The following is a 20,045-nucleotide window of genomic DNA, read 5'->3' on the forward strand; positions in this document are numbered from 1 at the left end:
GTTAACTTCCATGCAAAGTGGGCTATATGAAGGACTAACACAGGAGCACATTCAAATTGAGTTGTTTATATAAGAAGACAAATCTGGTATCACTGCACCTCCTGGTGCCTTTTTGGTTATTCACAATCCTTCTAGTGCTCTATAAGAAGTAAATTCTGTCTATAGTCGCCATTTAGCTGGCCTAAGAAAGAGGCCTGTACTGTCTTAAAAACAGATTCCAAAAATCTTGCCCTTTCTTTCAATAAGTTGTGACCAAAGCTTTTACTTGATACGTGCAACAGAATCTCCCTGGAGGAGAACCTAGAGGACCAACATTGCTCTCTGATTTCACAGAGGAACACTACCGTGACCTTTGAATAGCTCTCAGCCTAATGTGATCTCCCAAACTAATATATGTATATTTTACCCAGGTCAGACGCTATCTGTAGTCCATTATCAGGGTTGTGACCTGAGTTTACTGTCCTCATTTCCGGATATAGTTTTCAAAATTTTCAGTGTGTTTATAATATTAATTCCTGTGTTTCTCAGTTGCTCAGATTCACTGAATTTACCAGTGAAATGGGAGCAGAACTAGAGCTGTCCCTAAAGATGTAAACCCAGATGTAATCCTGTATGGATGTAAAAACAGGATGTGAACTTTTATCCCGTTCTCTCATAATAGAAGCCCAATACGAGATCATTGCATAGTGCCTTTGTACCCCAAGCTGTGGCTTTACTTTGGTATCTTTCCCCCAGGTAAATGTAAATCTATCCTATGTGATTTGTCTTGTCATTGTTTCTGGGCTTGTAGGGGCAGATTTTCCATTCCACCCAAGTGAAGCCTGGGTACAATAGTGGTCAGAAAGCTCAGGTAACTGACTGCAGCTCCCTGATCCTAAGTCACCAGCCCCAACACAAGTTAGAGCAGGGGAGCAACTCTAACTTGACCTTACACCAGTGGAGAATCAGACACCCTATCCCTAGCATGCCCCCAGAACACCCCTTCCCTCCCCTTATACCAAGGGTGGGGAGCGCATCTGGTATAGGAGATAGCAGAGCCACCTCTGCTAGCAGAGTTCCCCTGTGCAAGGGAAATTCTTCTTGGGCCATCTCCAGCCTCTTTTAAGTCATAGAATCATAGAATACCAGACTTGGAAGGGACCTCAGGAGGTCATCTAGCTCAACCCCCTGCTCAAAGCAGGACCAATCCCCAACTAAATCATCCCAGCCAGGGCTTTGTCAAGCCTGACCTTAAAAACCTCTAAGGAAGGAGATTCCACCACCTCCCTAGATAACCCATTCCAGTGCTTCACCGCCCTCCGAGTGAAAAAGTTTTTCCTAATATCCAACCTAAACCTCCCCCACTGCAACTTGAGACCATTACTCCTCATTCTGTCATCTGCTACCACTGAGAACAGCCTAGATCAGTGGTTCCCAAACTTTAACAACCTGTGAACCCCCTCCTAAAAATGAATATTTCCAGGCATTTTCTCCTCTACCTGAGTATAAATTATAAAACCAGTGATCTTGAAAATATAAAATTTGTTTTTATGACATGCTTATTACACACTATTTATTATTTATCATTACAGTATTTTTATTACGTTATGAAAACGGCAACACTCTTCCAAGATCTCACTTTCGTAGCTTATATCACTTTGAATAAGCCTGTTATAAGACCAGGCTCCCATGTTTCATCAAGGAGTATTAGATGTGAAACAGCATGAAGGTATTTAAGAAGCCAGCTCAAAGAGTTCCTCCTACACAAGCATTCAGGTCTTGAGCAGTCCAGTACAACAAAACTTAAACTTGTTCTTCATCATAATTTTTAAAATACTAGCTGCCTATTTAATTTTAAAAACAGCAAAAAATATCTACCTCCCTTTCTTATAAGAAGTCTTGAAGTTTAAAACTCCTCAGTGTGCTAGATATGCTTGCTTTGATCTGCTTAGCTCTTGGAAATCCAGGGGCTCCGGGCTGCTGGCCCCGTGCTGCCTGAGGTCACTAGGGACCGCTCTGTCCACCATTAAGGAATTTTTCCCCGAGAACCCCCTGTAACATTTCTCGAACACCAGTTTGGGAACCACTGGCCTAGATCCATCCTCTTTGGACCCCCCTTTCAGGTAGTCGAAAGCAGCTATCAAATCCCCACTCATTCTTCTCTTCTGCAGACTAAATAATCCCAGTTCCCTCAGCCTCTCCTCATAAATCATGTGCTCCAGCCCCCTAATCATTTTTGTTCCCCTCCACTGGACTCTTTCCAATTTTTCCACATCCTTCTTGTAGTGTGGGGCCCAAAACTGGACACAGTACTCCAGATGAGGCCTTGCCAATGCCTAATAGAGGGGAATGATCACATCCCTCAATCTGCTGGCAATGCTCCTACTTATACAGCCCAAAATGCCCTTAGCCTTCTTGGCAACAAGGGCACACTGTTGACTCATATCCAGCTTCTTGTCCACCATAACCCCGAGGTCCTTTTCTGCAGAACTGCTGCTTAGCTGCTCGGTCCCTAGTCTGTAGCAGTGCATGGGATTCTTTTGTCCTAAGTGCAGGACTCTGCACTTGTCCTTGTTGAACCTCATCAGATTTCTTTTGGCCCAATCCTCTGATTTGTCTAGGTCCCTCTGTATCCTATCCTTACCCTCCAGTGTATCTACCACTCTTCCCAGTTTAGTGTCATCTGTGAACTTGCTGCGGGTGCAATCCACACCATCCTCCAGATCATAAATGAGATATTGTACAAAACTGGCACCAGGACCCACCCTTGGGGCACTCCGCTTGATACCGGCTGCCAGCTAGACATGGAGCCATTGATCACTACCCATTGAGCCCGATGATCTAGCCAGTGTTCTAGCCACCTTATAGTCATTCGTCCAGCCCATGCTTCTTTAACTTGCTGGCAAGAATACTGTGGGAGACCATGTCAAAAGCTTTGCTAAAGTTAAGGAATAACACATCCACTGTTTTCCTCTCATCCACCGAACCCGTTATCTCATCATAGAAGGCAATTAGGTTAGTCAGGCATGACTTGCCCTTCGTGAATCCATGCTGACTGTTCCTGATCACTTTCCTCTCCTCTAAGTGCTTCAAAATTGATTCCTTGAGGACCTGCTTCATGATTCTTCCAGGGACTGAGGTGAGGCTGACTGGCCTGTAGTTCCCAGGATCCTCCTTCTTCCCTTTTTTAAAGATGGGCGCTACATTAGCCTTTTTCCAGTCATCCCGGACCTCCCCCAATCGCCATGAGTTTTCAAAGATAATGGCCAATGGCTCTACAATCACATCTGCCAACTCTTTTAGCACCCTTGGATGCAGTGCATCCGGCCCCACTGACTTGTGCTCGTCCAGCTTCTCTAAATAGTCCTGAACCACTTCTTTCTCTACAGAGGGCTGGTCACCTCCTCCTCATGCTGTGCTGCCCAGTACAGTAGTCTGGGAGCTGACTTTGTTCGTGAATACAGAGGCAAAAAAAGCATTGAGTACATTAGCTTTTTCCACATCCTCTGTCTCTAGGTTGCCTCCCCCATTCAGTAAGGGGCCCACACTTTCCTTGACTTTCTTCTTGTTGCTAACATACCTGAAGAAACCCTTCTTGTTACTCTTAACATCTCTTGCTAGCTGCAACTCCAAGTGTGATTTGGCCTTCCTGATCTCACTTCTGCATGCCTGAGCGATATTTCTATAATCCTCCCTAGTCATTTGTCCAGTCTTCCACTTCTTGGAAGCTTCTTTTTTGTGTTTAAGATCAGCAAGGATTTCACTGTTAAGCCAAGCTGGTCGCCTGCCATATTTACTATTCTTTCTCCACATTGGAATGGCTTGTTCCTGCAACCTCAATAAGGATTCTTGAAAATGCAGCCAGCTCTCCTGGACCCCTTTCCCCCTCATGCTATTCTCTCAGGGGATCCTGCCCATCGGTTCCCTGAGGGAGTCAAGGTCGTCCACTTTGCAGTGTTTAAATTTACATGGAGCAAAGAGGACATAGGCTAGAAAGCTGGCTGTAGACTTAAAAAAAAAAAAAAAAAGTGAAACCTTGTCAGATACATGCGAGAGCCAAACTCCTCCAGATGGGTGAGAAGCACTCGTTTCATTATATTTAGTTTAACTTCTTGACACATCCATCATGCGGCCAAGCCACATTGCTGGTCAGTGGCTATATTGTTTGCACACACTGCGCGCATCAGCAACAGTTTAAGAGGGAAATGCTTTCACGAAAACATTTTCTGGCTCTGCCTGTCACTTTTTTAAGCTAGCTCTTTTTAATCCTCACCAATAATAAGCTAATAGATGGGGGCAGTGCCAATAGAGATTTCAGGATTACTCATTATCTTCTTGTGTTTCTCACAGATACTAATGCATATTAGTTACTCAACTCTGCACTGATCCTAGCTTCATTACTTTGCTGATGACAACATTTATTTGTTGTTGGCAGAAGCATTAATTGCACTGACTGAAGAAAACACCCTGTTTTTCTGTTTGTTTGGTTTGTCTCAGTCATGTCCTCATGATCACAATTTTTCTGCAAATAAGTGAACATGTTTTAAGCTCAAGCCTTGCCAAATATTTTGTATTTTCTCTTTAAGTAAATCTCTGACCCATGCTGTGGTGAATAACCAGCCTACAGCACAACTTCCTTTGCACTGGATTATTAGCTGCTGTCAGCAAAAAATGTTGTCAGCCATGAAGAATACACATGAAAAACCACTGAAATCTTTCACACAAATTTGAATGATTAATCCTTCAATGTAAGAAAATAAGTGGGATTAGTCTAGCTCTGCCATTGTACAGATGTAAGGGGCAGAGCTGGTGGTGATGCCTATCGGTAAAGTTGCCTAACACTTTCCATTCTAAACCTTGGATTTTAGTTGCTTATAATTCAGACAAGCTGTAATAATTAAGGCTGAAATTCTCCATACTTGCTCCCTGCCTGAGGCTGAATATCTTTGGATAGTTTCAATGAAAATGATTCAATCATTTCCAAAAACGATGCTAACAAACAACTGGCAGTTCTTCCAATGTTAATTTTTTCCTCTTCAAAGAGCTCTAGTACGTCCATGCTTTGGATCAAGGAAATGTAATTTGGTGGTGTTTGAGGTGTTACCCGGGTGTCAGGGAGATGCTTTTTTTTTTTTTGGTCCCCCTGAAAATCTACCCAGATTTGACTGAGTTAAAAGTGTAACTTACTGTGCTCTGTGTGATCAGGCGTAGGGGTGGAGACAAGAGTTCAGCCAACCAGTTACAGTTGGATCCAGGGTGGGCAGAGTATAGGAAATGAAGGTCAGTACTGGAGGGACAGAAGCCAAATGCCAGTGCTGAAGGGTAAACCAGAGTCATAAGCCAAAGGCGGAGCCAGGGATCAGTATTGGAAACAGAAGCCAAATGCCAGAACCAAAAGGTCAACCAGAGTTATAAATCAGAGGCAGAGCCAGGGAACAAAGCTCTAAGTCTGAAGGGAGCAGGAACTGTAAGCAGGCTGGAGCAGGGACTGGAACAAGGGCAAGCAGAGCTGTGCGTGTGGTACTCATCGAGCAGCCACTGAGCTGCTGTGGGGTCAGGGTGGAGGCAGGCTTATAAACAGGACTACCAATCCAACAGCCAGTCAAGAGCTGTGGCCATTCTATCCGTTCCATGGCATTAGAACATAAGAATGGCTCCAGAGGTCCCAGGTTCAATCCCGCCCACTGACAACCAGGGTCTGTCAGCGTTACAAGTGGGGGCTTGGAGTTATTGAATGAGGATCTTTATTGCATGACCTAAAAGCCACATGACTCTTAGCCAAGGCTGTAGCAGACTCATGAATCACTAGCTGGACTAGGTGCCACTAGAGGAGAACAGAGCACCACACCAAGCAGGTATGGGTTACATACTTCCTCTAGCTGGGGAAGCGAGTCCTGAGTCTCAGAAACTTCCTCAGTGGGCCTAGTCATCATGCATGGGTTCTGGAGCAGGTGCATTGTTGAGGGGTGGAAGGCCTGGGTGTTGTCAGGGCCCACGGGGCTGGGCCACGTTCGCGGCACTGCTCAGGAAGGCAGCTGTCAATTCTGATACATAGGTTGATCAAGTTGTGAGACGGGATGGCAGCTCAACCCACATCAGTGCATCCTTTATATCATGGTTCAGCCCAATCTGAAATGGATGACGCTGCGCAGTCTCATTCCACATGGTGTTCATGGAAAGGCGATGGAATTTGGCAGCATATTGGCGGCTGATTGACGCCCTTATTGAAGTGCTTGTGGCACAGCTTCAGCAGTTTGGGAGTGGTGGGCGGGTCACTGAAGAGAACCAACGTGGCCTGAATGAACGGCTCCAACTGACTCCAAGGATGGGGCTGTACTGTTCCAAGAGTGGGGAGGTCCAGGACAGGGTTTCCCCAGGGAGCAGACTAATGATGAGCCCTACTCAGGCCTGCTCTGTGGGGAACAGTTGGGGGTGTAACAAGAAGAGGAACCTGAATTGATAGGAAACCTCAAAACCGACTACAATCACCACTAAACTGGTCTGGGAGTGGGGCCTTCAGCTCCTGGTGGGCAAGAGCCAGGGTTGCTAGTGAAGCCTCTTGAGCTTGTAGGGCTGCACTGTGCACCTGCAAGTTCTGTATGCCCCCCCCCCCACCAGTTCTGCCAGGGAAAAACTGGCCTGAGTGGGGTCCATGCCAGTGATGTGGGTCCCTAGCCTTTGTATTGGGGCTGCTCAAACTATAGCTGACTGGGCCATGGGTGGTCAGGCCTAGTGGTGGAAGCGAGAGTTCAGCCTACCAGTTAGAGCTGAGTCCAGGATGGGCAAAGTCCAGGAAACAGGCCAAGAGTCAGTACTGAAGGGACAGAAGCCAAATGCCAGAGCTGGGTAACCCAGAGGTGGAGCCAGGGTTCAGTACTGGACGGGCAAAAGCCGAATGCCGGAATGGAGGGTCAACCAGAGTTGTAAGTCATGGAGAGCTGGGGATTGAAGCCAGAAGTCTGAAGCCGGAGGGGAGCAGGGACTGGAACAAGGACAAGCACAGCTGCAGGCATGATATGCATTGAGGAGCTGCTGACCTGCTGGGCAGGCCAGGATTATAAGCAGGGCTTCTAAACCAGCAGCCAGGCGGGGCTGTGGCCACTGGCAGTTCCCAGGCAGTGCAGATTGGCTCATGGCTCTCTAGCAGTGAAGTTAGTCAGGGAGCAGGCCAGCAGTTGGTCCTAGCTGATCTGGTCCCTGTCAATAAGCCTCTGAAAATTGTCATTTCTCCATACTCAGCAGAGCTTGTTAGAAGCATGCTGCTAAAACTGACAAGCATTCCATCTACACTGAGCATGATCCAACCCCACAAAACTCTCTACAGTATATGCCAAATGCACTGAGAATGCTTTCCGCACCACTGAGCCTCCTACATCCGTAGTTTTCAGCCTGTGGTCTGTGGACCTCTGGGGGTCTGCAGTCTATGTTTAAGATTTCCAAAGGTGTCCGCATCTCCATTTGAAATTTGTTAGGGGGTCCGTAAATGAAAAAAGGTTAAAAACCACTGTCCTACATAACAGGCCATCTGAGGATCAGGTCAAATGTTGTGCAATCCACTCTGCATCTCAGCATACCTTTCCTGACACATCCCCTACACAAAGTGAGGAACGCTGGTAGCATAGACTGTCTAGCAAGGAATCCTTGGCTGCCCAAGTAGTAATGCTTTCTGAACATGGGAACGTAACGGCCATCCTGGGTCAGATCAGTGGTCCATGTGGCCCAGTATCCTTGTCTTTCAACAGTGGCCAGTGCCAGATGCTTCAGAGGGAATGAACCAGGGCAATTATCAAGTGATCCATCCCCTGTCATCCAATCCCAGCTTCTGGCAGTCAGAGATTTCGGGACACCCAGAGCCTTGGTTGCATTTCTGATCATCTTTTCTAATGGCCATTGATGAACCTATCCTCCATGAAACTTGTCTAATTCTTTTGTAGCCGAGTTATACTTTTGGCCCTCACAACTCCCTGGCAATAAGTTCCAGAAGTTGACTGTGTGTTGTGTGAAGAAGTACTTCCTTATATTTGTTTTAAACCTGCTGCCTGTTAATTTCATTGGGTGACCCCTGGTTCTTGTGTTATGTGAAGGGGTAAATAACACTTCCCTTATTTACTTTCTCCCACACCATTCATGATTTTACAGACCTCTATCATATCCCTACCTTAGTCATCTCTTTTTTAAGCTGAACAATCATAGTCTTTTTACTTTCTCCTTACATGGAAGTGATTTCATACCCCTAATCATTTTCATTGCCCTTCTCTGTACCTTTTCCAATTCTAATATGGCTGCTTTGTGCTACTGAGGCTGTGTAAAGAAGCCACAGGAGGGGTGAGAATCTGTGAGGAAAGACACATGAAGAGCCAGCAGCCCCACACCTCCTCCAGTGTGGCTGTACCATCCCCAGCCCCACCCCCTGCCCTTTCACAGAACTGCCTCTCCTCCAGCTCCATCTGTACAGCAGCAGTCCCACCAGAGGACAGGGCTGGGGCGGCAGGGCGGGGCGGACCTCGGGGCAGTACAGCCGCCAGAGGAGCTGCCGACATTCTGCTCCTTTCCCTGCTGCCCCCTCCCCCCTGTGGGGAAAGGAGCAGAACCCCCAGCCCCGCACCCCCAGCTCTGTCCACCAGTGGGGCTGCTGCTGTACAGAGGCAGACGCAGCTCCGTGGAAGGACAGGGGATGGGGATGGGTGTTCTGCTCCTTTCCCCACAGGGAGGGACAGCGGGGAAAGGAGCAGAACGATGGTAGCCCCTCTGGCGGGTGTACCGCCCCCAGCTCTGCACCGCCCCCGCCCCGCCCTGTCCTCTGGCATGGCTGCTGCTGTAGTATGAGGACAAAGGATGGAGCTGCAGCTCCGTGGAAGGGCAGGGGGTAGGGCTGGGGGTTCTGCTCCTTTCCCCGCTGCGGTTCCTGGGAGAACTGGGCTGGGGGCAGGGTGGGGAGGAGTCACATGGATGGTCACTTGGGGAGGTCACATGCCCCCCTTAGCTAGTGTTGTGTCCCCCCACACACACACTCCGTACCAGCAAGAGATGGATTTTACTTGCACCACTGAGTATGACACAAAAAGAAAAGGAGTACTTGTGGCACCTTAGAGACTAACAAATTTCACTTCATCGGATGCGTGAGCTGTAGCTCACAAAAGCTTATGCTCAAATAAATTTGTTAGTCTCTAAGGTGCCAAAAGTACTCCTGTTCTTTTTGCGAATACAGACTAACACAGCCGCTACTCTGAAACCTGAGTATGACAGAGTATAATGAATCCAGTTTGGATAAAATAAGAACGAATGCAAGCATAACTTCATAAGAACGGCCATACTGAGTCAGACCGATGGTCCATCTAACCCAATATCCTGTCTTCTGACAGTGGTGGGTGCTGGATGCTTCAGATGGAATGAACAGAACAGGGCAATTATCCCATCAGCCAGTCCCCACTTCTGGCAGTGAGAGTCTTAAGGACACCCAGAGCATGGGGATGCATCCCTGACTATCTTGGCTGATAATCATTGATGGACCTATCTTCCATAAATTTAGCTCAAAATTCAAAGGCATATTTTTTGCCCAAGATAGGCTTAAGCTTCACAATTAAAATCTAGATTTGTATTTAGAATCCAGTGTCATTCATCAGCCTGTTATAAAAATGGGGGATATTTAAAAATTTCTGATCTAGATCCATATTTGGGTTAGGATTTGGGGGTTAGAATGGCTTTTGAAAGCTATTGGTAACTGATGTAAAATAAAACAGCCTGGAAGCCATGATAAAATATATGTCTTAAAATAAAAATGAAATCTGTTTACTCATATGAAAACTTCAGAATAACTGGAAACGTATTAAGGTTATGCTTCTGTAAGAAGATTGTTAAATGCATTAGGCCAAATTCATTATCTCTGGTGTAACTCTATTGACCTGAGTGTAGAATTCATCCCTGGTGTAACTCCACTGATATCAGAAGAGTTTCACCAAGGATGAATTTGGCCTAACAGATCAAATTCTCCTCTCAAGCACACTGGTGACTTTAATGAGTTTGAACTGATGTAATTGAGAGGAGATGTTTTCTGCTATGACTTGATGATCATTTCTTCTATTGCTAACTGGAGTACTAATCTTGCTTTAATACTACCCTAGCTGCTTTTATTATCACTGAGTTTCCTGAGGCCAGGAAATCTAGCACATTCCACTAATCTAATTGTTTAGACAATGTTTTATTATATTATTTCAATGCCAATTATGACATGCTCTTCTTGCACCTGACAAAAACTTCATGTTGTTTCTGCTTTGAAAATACCAAACTTCTCAACCAATTTACAGTGTGACAAATTGAACATTAATATGAACTGTGCATATAATGTAAAAACACAGCCATTGCACCTAAGAAGAGCTATCTAGTTATCTATGTTCTTCTTATAGTGGGCCAGTCACCACAGTACTTCCAACAAGAGGACTAAATTTCTTCCACCTCCACAGAACTAACTGAAAGCAGTAAGTATGGAAAATATATTAACATTACAGTGTCTTCTCCTGTTGAAGTCAATGGGAGTGTTGACACGGATCTAAGGGGGACAGGTTTGGCAAACAGTTTTCCCCACCATTGCCCCCAAAATATGGCTGTGTTTTGTCCTACCCGTGACTGTAGGCTTCAGATCCAAGACTGTAGGCTGCAGAACTCTTACTCAGAGATTCAGATCCAAGACTATAGGCAGCAGACCTCTTACTGAGGGATTCTGATCCAAGACTATCAGCTGCAGACCTCCTACTGTGAGCTGCAGATTCATGATCATAGGCTGCAGACATCCTACTGAGGGATTCTGATCCAAGACTGTAGGCAGCAGACCTCCTACTGTGAGCTGCAGATTCATGATCATAGGCTGCAGATCCATGACTGTAGGCTGCAGACTCATGACCATAGGCTGCTGATCCGTGACTGTAGGCTGCAGACTCGTGACCATAGGCTGCTGCAGACCCATGGCGGTAGGCTGCAGATCCATGAGCATAGGCTGTAGACCCATGACTGTAGACAGCTGATTTACGCTTCTCCTCCTTTTGGTACTGGCTCAGAGTGGATTCCAGCTCTTTGTGGCGGTACGCACGGTCATAGTGTTGGTGATGTTTCTGGTAGAAAGGTAAAGCCATCATGGTGCCTCCTAACTCACTGTCCACTGCACTTTTCTGCCTGGAAATGCTAAGGTGTGCAACGTCTGAAAAAGAATAGATTAAACAGATGAAAACTCAAATCAGGGAAACCTCTGAATTAACAAATATAAAACCTAAAACTTTTCCTTAAGTCAAATCAATACACTTAGGATAATCTTCATACAATTTTCTTAGGGTTCAGGAAACTCACAAGTCATTCATAGGGTTCAGAAATCCTGTTCTGATCTGGAGTCAACCAAGTACTCCCCAGAACTAAATCAAACTATGAAAAAAGAATAGAGTTTCAATGTTGCTATGCTCACTGATACAATTAGCCAAACTGTCACAGCTACATTGTCCTGATAACAAAACTGATAATTTCAATGGCAAAGTCAACAGCATTGTAGAGTATTCTTTCAAAAGTTCTCAACTGTCATTAAATATCTGAGTGAAAACCTGTCCCACTAAAGTCAATAACAGTGTTGCTATTGACTTCACTGGGGCCAGAATTTCACCCCCATTTTCATTTTTACCTTCAAAATGTAGCACTGGGGAGACACTTGCCTATTGTCCTCTTTGATGAAAACTGATGCAAACAAATCACTTAGCTTCTCTCCAATGTCCTTATTTTTCTTGACTGCTCTTTTTACCCCTGGAAATCTAGTGATCCCACTAACTCTTTTGCAGGATCCCCACTTCTAATATACCTTACAAGTTTTTTTATTCATTTTTATGTCTTTGGCAATTTGCTCTTCATAGTTCCTCTTAACCTTCCTAATTTCATCAGACATTTTTACAGTTATAGTTTATCTTCTGTTATGGGTCTCTGAGGTATCGAAAGAAGAGGTGTTAGAACCAAAATGATCATTTAAATTGCAATTATATAGCAGCACTGTGGAATATTCATTCAAGAGTTCTTAACTATCATTAAAAAAATAAACTGCTATATCAAAGGGCTGGAGGGTAGCCAATATTGTACTTATCTTTTAAAAAGGTGCTATATGTGATCCTGTAAATGATAGACCAAAGAGCTAGCCAGTACAAGGTAAACTGGACACCAGGTAACCAAAAAATGAAGGACAGAGTTATTAAATAGCTAGATGAGTATGATAGAATAGGAACAAACCAGATGCTTTCTGTAAAGGAAAATCATGCCTCTCTAATCTCTTAGAATTCCATGAATGACCCAATGAGTTATAGTAGTGTATAAAAGAAAACCAGTAGCTATATTTTATTTGGACTTTCAAAAAATATTTGATGAAGTCCCTCATAAGAGGCAATTAAATAATTAGTTATGGGGTGAGAGATTAACCTCTGTCTTGAAGTTGGAACTTGTTATAAGAAAGAAAATAAAGACTAGGAATAAACTCAATTTTCAACAGGAGGAAGTTGATATGTGCAAACCAGGGCTTTTCAAACTTCATTGCACCACAACCCCCTTCTGACAAGAAAAATTACTGCACGACCCCAGGATGGGGGACCAAAACCTGAACTCACTTGAGCCCCACCGTCTTGGGGTCAAAGCCGAAGCCTCACCACCCCAGGCTGGGGAGGTCAAAACCGAAGCCCAAAGGCTTCAATCCCAGGCAGCAGGGCCTGTAACCTGAGCCCCATAACCTGAGCTGAAGCCCTCGGGTTTGGGCTCTGGCCCCTGGCAGTGGGGCTTGGGCTTTGGCTTTAGCCCCCTGCCCCAGCAAGTCTAACGTCAACCGTGGTGACCCCATTAAAATGGGGTCACGACCCAATTTGAGAACCACTGGTGTAAACTATATGTCTTCTTATTCATATAGCACTAATCACTGTAGTATAAGTCCTATTCTTTTCTTCTTCTACACCTTCATCATCTTCATTCACCCACACAAAGATAGGGATAGGGCTTGCCAGCCAGAGTGAATCCATAATCCACAGAAGACAGGCTAGTGCAAAGAGATGAGTCTTGCTCTAACATTAAAAAGAAGCAAGACACTCTGATTTCCTGTCACAGAGAGTGCTACAGCTGATCCCCATTCATCTTCACCAGCTTTGTCTCCAGCACCGGCAAGCTTCTTTCTGGATATTAGCAGTTGCATTGTTCCTGTTGCTTATGGTACACCCTCATCTTGAATATTTCAGCATTGAGTTCTGGTCAACCCATCTCAAAAAGGATATGAAACAAAAAGAGAAGGTCCAGAGCAGGAGAATTAAAATGATTAGAGGATTAGATAGACATCCTTAGGAGGAGAGATTAAAAAGACTAGAACGGTTTAATTTAGAGAACAAGACAAAATAAGAGGAGACATGATGGAAGAGTATAAAATACTGCATAAAATGCATAGGAGAGAGAAGTTAAATCAGGCATTCCTATGTACATTCTCAGAATATAAGACCAAGAGAACAGTTAGTGAATTTAAAGTCAGCATATTTAACATTTTTAAAAGAAAATACTTTTTTCTGCAATACTTAATTAACTTATGAACCTCACTGCCAAAAGAAATCACTGTAGCAAAGAGCTCAGTAGGATTCTTAGAAAGATAATACATTTATATAGATACAAATATGCATAGTTACTAACTAGTATACAAACTTACATGAGATATCAAACCTCATGGTGCAGGACATAAGCCAACTTCTAATTGCCTGACATTAGCTAGAAACGAATGTTAGTCATATTATTGCATATTTGTCCATTATAAGGGTTTTACACTTTCCTCTGAGAATCTGGTAATGACCACTGGTAGGAACAGATTACCGTACAAGAGGAACCATTAATCTGATCTGATATGGCAATTCCTATGTTCCTTTGAAACCCCACAAGAAAATCTGGGACCCTTGTAAGGATTTTATCGCTGCATCCTGTCCCCATTGAAATCAATGGGAGTGTTGTCTTTGGCTTCAGTGGGGTAGGATTGAGTCCTATGTCTTAATTTTTATAACATGCTCAGTACATCCTGATGGTACCCAGCTATGTGTGAGGGTAGCATTTTCCCTTTGGAATTTGTATATGCTTTTGTTACTGCAGAGCCTAGCCTACACATGGGTGGCCAATGGTCCATGTCATAGGTACCCACAGGTACAGCTTTAGGGTCCATATATTCTGTACTTATTTGTACAATATAAATATACTACAGAAAGATTTTATTTGTAACCTATCCATTGAGCTAGGGGCAAGTATGACTAGTTTGTGCTTTTAAAAAAATCTACTCAAAATCATTTAAAAAAAATATTGAAATAGAAAAACGAAAATGTTGACAGAGGAAAAAATATCAGATTTTCCTCTGAGCTTAGTCAGTGTCACTTCATCTGCTTCAGAATTCACTATATATCCCATACAATTAGAAAATATTTAGAAGATTATTTACACTTTCTCTCATTCAAGAGTCACAACAAAAGTCTCCTGTATCTCTAATAACTCATGCATCATTTGAAAAGTCCTATAGCTATTTGTTCGGATAGCTGAGCTTATAATAACTGAGTCCCTGTCCTGATTGGCTTTGTCTCTGCAGCTACACTTTCAGATTTCTCCAACCTGTTACCACATCTCCCTCAACTAACTGCAGAGCTCAGAAAATTAAAGGGAGCTACCATCAATCCAGTGTACAGATTCAAAATAAAGAGAGCTTACAAGTTAGAAAAAATTCCTGTCTAAATGGAACACTTACCAGTAGCCAAATGAACAATGACAAATATAAAAGTCCTGAAGTGGATGAATGATAGAGAGAAAAATCCGGCAAAGTTGAATCCAGCAAAGAGGTGTCAAGACCAGGGCTAAGAACTGGACTCCAAGGTCCAGAACAAAAATAATGCCTGTAGTCAGTGGAATGTCAGAGCCACAGTCCAGACCTTTTATGGCCAGGAAGGCTGATAAATATAGAAGCAAACAGGGAGAGAGACAGAGACAGATACAGGGAGCTATCTCTATGCAAACACATGATGACAGTAGCTTCAAGCTAAGAGTTCTCTCTTTTAAGTATCCTCACTAATGCAATTAGATTTAGAAAAAGGAAGAGAATGTTCTGTAGCATGATTCAAAAGCAGAAAAGAGAAGTCTCCATACTTGCAGAAGCCAGTGTACAGTAACCTGAATTTTATATGGACTTCTTGGATTTTTTTTATGTCCAAACTACACTACATGATTTTAATTAACATAGCTATACATGTTATGTACAGAACAGATTCCAACTAAATGAAAGAGAATTCAGAGAGGTAATTAATGGCTAATGTCCATAAGGTCAAGCAGTGAGTTTCAGTTAAACAGAAAACATATTTCTCTGGTCTGTTGACAAGCTGCCACATTTTTTATATTCATATTTAAGATAAAGTTCTAAATTAAGGACATAACCTCATGCCAGCCATTTAACTAGATATAAACACCATAATTCTAAGAGCCAAGATTTTTTCTAAATTAATAAGAGTATTATCTCTACTAAGCTATAGCAAGGGAAAACTTCCTTTATCTTTAGTCTAGAGATAATTATATGAGGTTTTCTTCTTCCTTCATTTAAGTCACAGAAACTTGACACAGACATTATATGCAATTAATATGGCTGAATATAACAACAGATGAATCTCTGTAACTTGGAAATATCTGTGTATTATATGTTGAATGTATTGTGACTTTACGGCAAACAAGTATTTTCTCTAGCACCGTGCATTTTATTTAAGATACAAGCTATTAGATTATTTATTTTGTGCATGTAGATTTATATACATACAGGCCCTAACTCATAGGTCCACTATGATGGTTTTGAATCATCCAAACAGTGCAAAACAGTTGAAAAGTCTGCTGAAAACTCCCTCCTTAGGAGACCTCTTTCCTAGGTGAAATCCCTGGGTGGTGTAGATTAGATCCAGCAAAGTGGCTTTTTGTCACCTGCTCCCCAGCAAAGAGGGCAAGGCCAGTAAAAAGGAGCACTGCTGAGTCATCCCTCTTCCGTAGCTATATTTGGCCACTGGAATTACCCCTTGGAGCTGTTAGCAGCTGGGCTTCAGGGATTGGTCCAACCCTCTGTTGGCTCCAGGACTGCGGGAATGCAAAGTTGATGCTGTAAAGTCACCTTTTCTCCTGATCCGCAGTCCTGTGCCTCCCCAGCTGCAACTAGGCCAGAAAATCTGGGCCATAATATATGTTAATTTAGATAAGGTAGGAAATTGAGTGTCAGGACTTCTGGGGTCTGCTTTTGATTCCCAAATTTGGTTCCTCAGTTTAACCATCTGTAAAATAGGTACAATACTAGGTAGAAATATTTTATGAGGCTTAGTTAGGGCTTGTTGACATATGAAGTTGTTCCCATTTAATTTCACATGCGGACACACTTATTCCAGAGTAAGAGTGCCTTGTTCCCATTAGCCAAAATCAGTTTCAAAGCTAAATGGGAACAGAATAACAGTGTCTACACATGGAGCTATTCAGGAACAGCCACTGCACTTTACATTCACACCCTTCCTTAATTAGAAACACTTGCAAGTGCAGACTAGATCTTATGTGCAAAGCACATTGGAATCTTTCAATGAAAGACAGTAAAGAAGTGCAAAATATTAATAGTATTTATTAATTTACTTTTATTATACCATAAATTGCCTATATAACAGATCAGATATTAAAATCTGCAAAAGATTATATTACTATTATTTATTATTACAAAATGCCACTACCATGCATGATGCTTTATAGATATTATCAAGGTTCCTCCCCCACTCTGGACTCTAGGGTACAGATGTAGGGACCTGCATGAAAAACCTCCTAAGCTTATCTTTACCAGCTTAGGTCAAAACTTCCCCAAGGTACAAAATATTCCCCCCGTTGTCCTTGGACTGGCCGCTACCACCACCAAACTAATACTGGTTACTGGGGAAGAGCTGTTTGGACGCGTCTTTCCCCCCAAAATACTTCCCAAAACCTTGCACCCCACTTCCTGGACAAGGTTTGGTAAAAAGCCTCACCAATTTGCCTAGGTGACTACAGACCCAGACCCTTGGATCTTAAGAACAATGAACAATCCTCCCAACACTTGCACCCCCCCTTTCCTGGGAAATGTTGGATAAAAAGCCTCACCAATTTGCATAGGTGACCACAGACCCAAACCCTTGGATCTGAGAACAATGAAAAAGCATTCAGTTTCTTACAAGAAGACTTTTAATAAAAATAGAAGTAAATAGAAATGAAGAAATCCCCCCTGTAAAATCAGGATGGTAGATATCTTACAGGGTAATTAGATTCAAAAACATAGAGAACCCCTCTAGGCAAAACCTTAAGTTACTAAAAAGATACACAGACAGAAATAGTTATGCTATTCAGCACAATTCTTTTCTCAGCCATTTAAAGAAATCATAATCTAACACATACCTAGCTAGATTACTTACTAAAAGTTCTAAGACTCCATTCCTGGTCTATCCCCGGTAAAGACCAGCATATAGACAGACACAGAGACCCTTTGTTTCTCTCCCTCCTCCCAGCTTTTGAAAGTATCTTGTCTCCTCATTGGTCATTTTGGTCAGGTGCCAGCAAGGTTACCTTTAGCTTTACAGGTGAGAGGAGCTTTCCCCTGGCCAGGAAGGATTTCAAAGGGGTTTACCCTTCCCTTTATATTTATGACAGATATATAAGGAAAGAGGATCCCTGTCGTGAATGGCTTACATTGTAAATAAGATACGGTGACAAAGTTCCTGCTCTACCTTGATGGGTCTTGCGCTTATTTGCGGATTTGCTCGCCTTGGAGCTTCACGGCAGCCCTCAGCTTGGCCGTTTTTCTGAATTCACAGTCCAGGTTGACTCCTCTTGTGTCTGACCAGGAGTTGGGAGGATTTGGGGGGAACCCGGGCCCGCCCTCTACTCTGGGTTCCAGCCCAGGGCCCTGTGGAATGCAGCTGTCTAGAGTGTCTTCTGGAACAGCTGTGTGACAGCTACAATTCCCTGGGCTACTTCCCCATGACCTCCTCCCAACACCTTCTTTATCCTCACCACAGGACCTTCCTCCTGGTGTCTGATAATGCTTGTACACCTCAGTCCTCCAACAGTCCACGTTCTCACTCTCAGCTTCTAGTGCCTCTTGCTCCCAGCTCCTCACATGCACACCACAAACTGAAGTGAGCTCCTTTTTAAAACCCAGGTGCCCTGATTAGCCTTCCTTAATTGATTCTAGCAGCTTCTTGATTGGCTTCAGGTGTTCTAATCAGCCTGTCTTAATTGTCTCTAGAAGGTTCCTGATAGTTCTGGAACCTTCCCCAGGGAAAAGGGACCTACTTAGCCTGGGGCTAATATATCTGCCTTCTATTACGCTCCTATAGCCATCTGGCCTGACCCTGTCACAATACATACAGGGTATTAAGAGTAAATTCCTCTGGGTTCCTTCATTATACCTGGCAGTTAAATTTAGACCTTTCAGGGGTATATAATCTGTTTCAGGCTATATGAAGGGATGCTATTCAGGTGCTAATTTCAAACCATTTAACTTCCATCTAGACATCTAAATACACAGTGCAAATCACAGAGCATGTAAGGTATAAAAACTCCTGTGACAGTGTGTCAACGTGTATTTAGTTACCTAGACATTGGGAGATCATAATCATTGGAATTTTAACTCAGTCCCCTGCTAATTAGGATTACAAAGTGACAGACACCAACACAATTTTCTGAATGGGAAAACTCGAAACCACATTTAGAGTGTGATTTGGCATAAAAAGCTTCCCAGGCTACTAGCTCATGACAGTTCCACAGGCCTTCTACTCTCTGCAGTTGTGGATACTAATTTTTATGTTGTAGAGTAGTAGATTTCAACCTTTTTTAATTTGCAGACCCCTAAAAAATTTTGAATGGAGGTGTGGACCTCTGTGGAAACCACAGGTTGAAAATTGCTGTTGTAGAGGCAATCTTCTCTTCTTTTGCTGGATGTGGAATGCCTCATAAGGTATTCTGCACTCCCATTTCCCTGTGATTGATAGAGTTCCAGATTCCACTCATGACAATTACCATATAATGCCAGGCTCTTGAGAGTGTTGTCAGGGACCTCACTGAACAAGATCAAGTGGTCCCTACATAGGCAAATGCAGGGGCAGGTTCTACCTCATAACCACACAGCAGAAGAATAAAGGGATTACTGCCCAAATTTGCTGTTGGTCTTTTGCCAGCCATTTGCCTTTATACCAACTATTGAGAGGGAGGTAATGGCAAATTGCATAATGGTTCTTCTCTCTGAGCTCGTCAAAAGACCTATCATTCAGAAAAGAGCAGTAGTGAGCTTATGCAATGACTAAGCCAATAGTCTGGTAGCTTTTAACTGATTTTTCAATCAGACAGCAGTCCAAGGACATTTTGCCTAACAATTTCTGGTCACAGTACATGGCTTAACCTGCCATATATATTGCTTCTGACTTCTTGTGGTCACGGCAAGTTTGTCACACATACTCAAAGCACCGGCAGAGGTCACTAAAACTTCCAGGTGTTGTTACTGCACACCCAAAGGTAGCAGTCTCCCTGCCTCCTAAGACTTAGATGCTTTGGACCTGATTCTCCATTGACTTGCACCTTATGACATTTGCCCTTTTGTGTAAAGCCATGACAAAGTGGATTTAACAACACCTCATTTTACATCAAATACACACCCTCTTTGCACAGGTGTGAATGACTACATAGAATGGAAGGCAGTTGAAAAGCAGCCCCTCTTATCTTTGTGCAGGTTTAACCAGGCTCAGCCAAGATTCCAAATGCTTGAGATACATGACAGGCTGCTGCAAGTGGTTAACACTAAACAGCACTTCAGATGTTGTGCATTACTGCTGAGTATATTAGTCACTGTATGAGGCCTGTGGCCAGCCTTTCCCCTTGGTTGAGAGGCTGGATGTTTAATTTTGGGCAGGCCTAGATCCACCTATCCCAGTATATGCAAAAGGTTCAGCTGAGTATAAACATTAGAGCTGTGTTGTAAAGGAATATCTTCTTAACGGTCTTGATGACATACTTCTGCC

At 43.4% G+C, this 20,045-nt stretch overlaps 1 protein-coding gene across 1 annotated transcript in view; it reads right to left on the reverse strand.

Moving 5' to 3' along the window:
- MYOM1 (myomesin 1) overlaps positions 1 to 15,006 on the reverse strand; it is a 108,438-nt gene extending 93,432 nt beyond the window's left edge. Inside the window, exons 1-2 of the mRNA XM_084621441.1 lie at positions 14,744 to 15,006; positions 10,597 to 11,170 (exon numbers count right to left, since the gene is read on the reverse strand). Of these exons, the coding sequence (XP_084477567.1) occupies positions 10,597 to 11,108 (512 nt within the window). The 5' untranslated portion in view covers positions 11,109 to 11,170; positions 14,744 to 15,006. The remainder of the gene's footprint in view (positions 1 to 10,596; positions 11,171 to 14,743) is intronic.
- Positions 15,007 to 20,045: the final 5,039 nt, after the last annotated feature.

The sequence above is a fragment of the Lepidochelys olivacea genome (genome assembly GCF_965140295.1).
Source record: "Lepidochelys olivacea isolate rLepOli2 genome assembly, chromosome: 2".
Taxonomy (NCBI): Eukaryota; Metazoa; Chordata; order Testudines; family Cheloniidae; genus Lepidochelys; species Lepidochelys olivacea.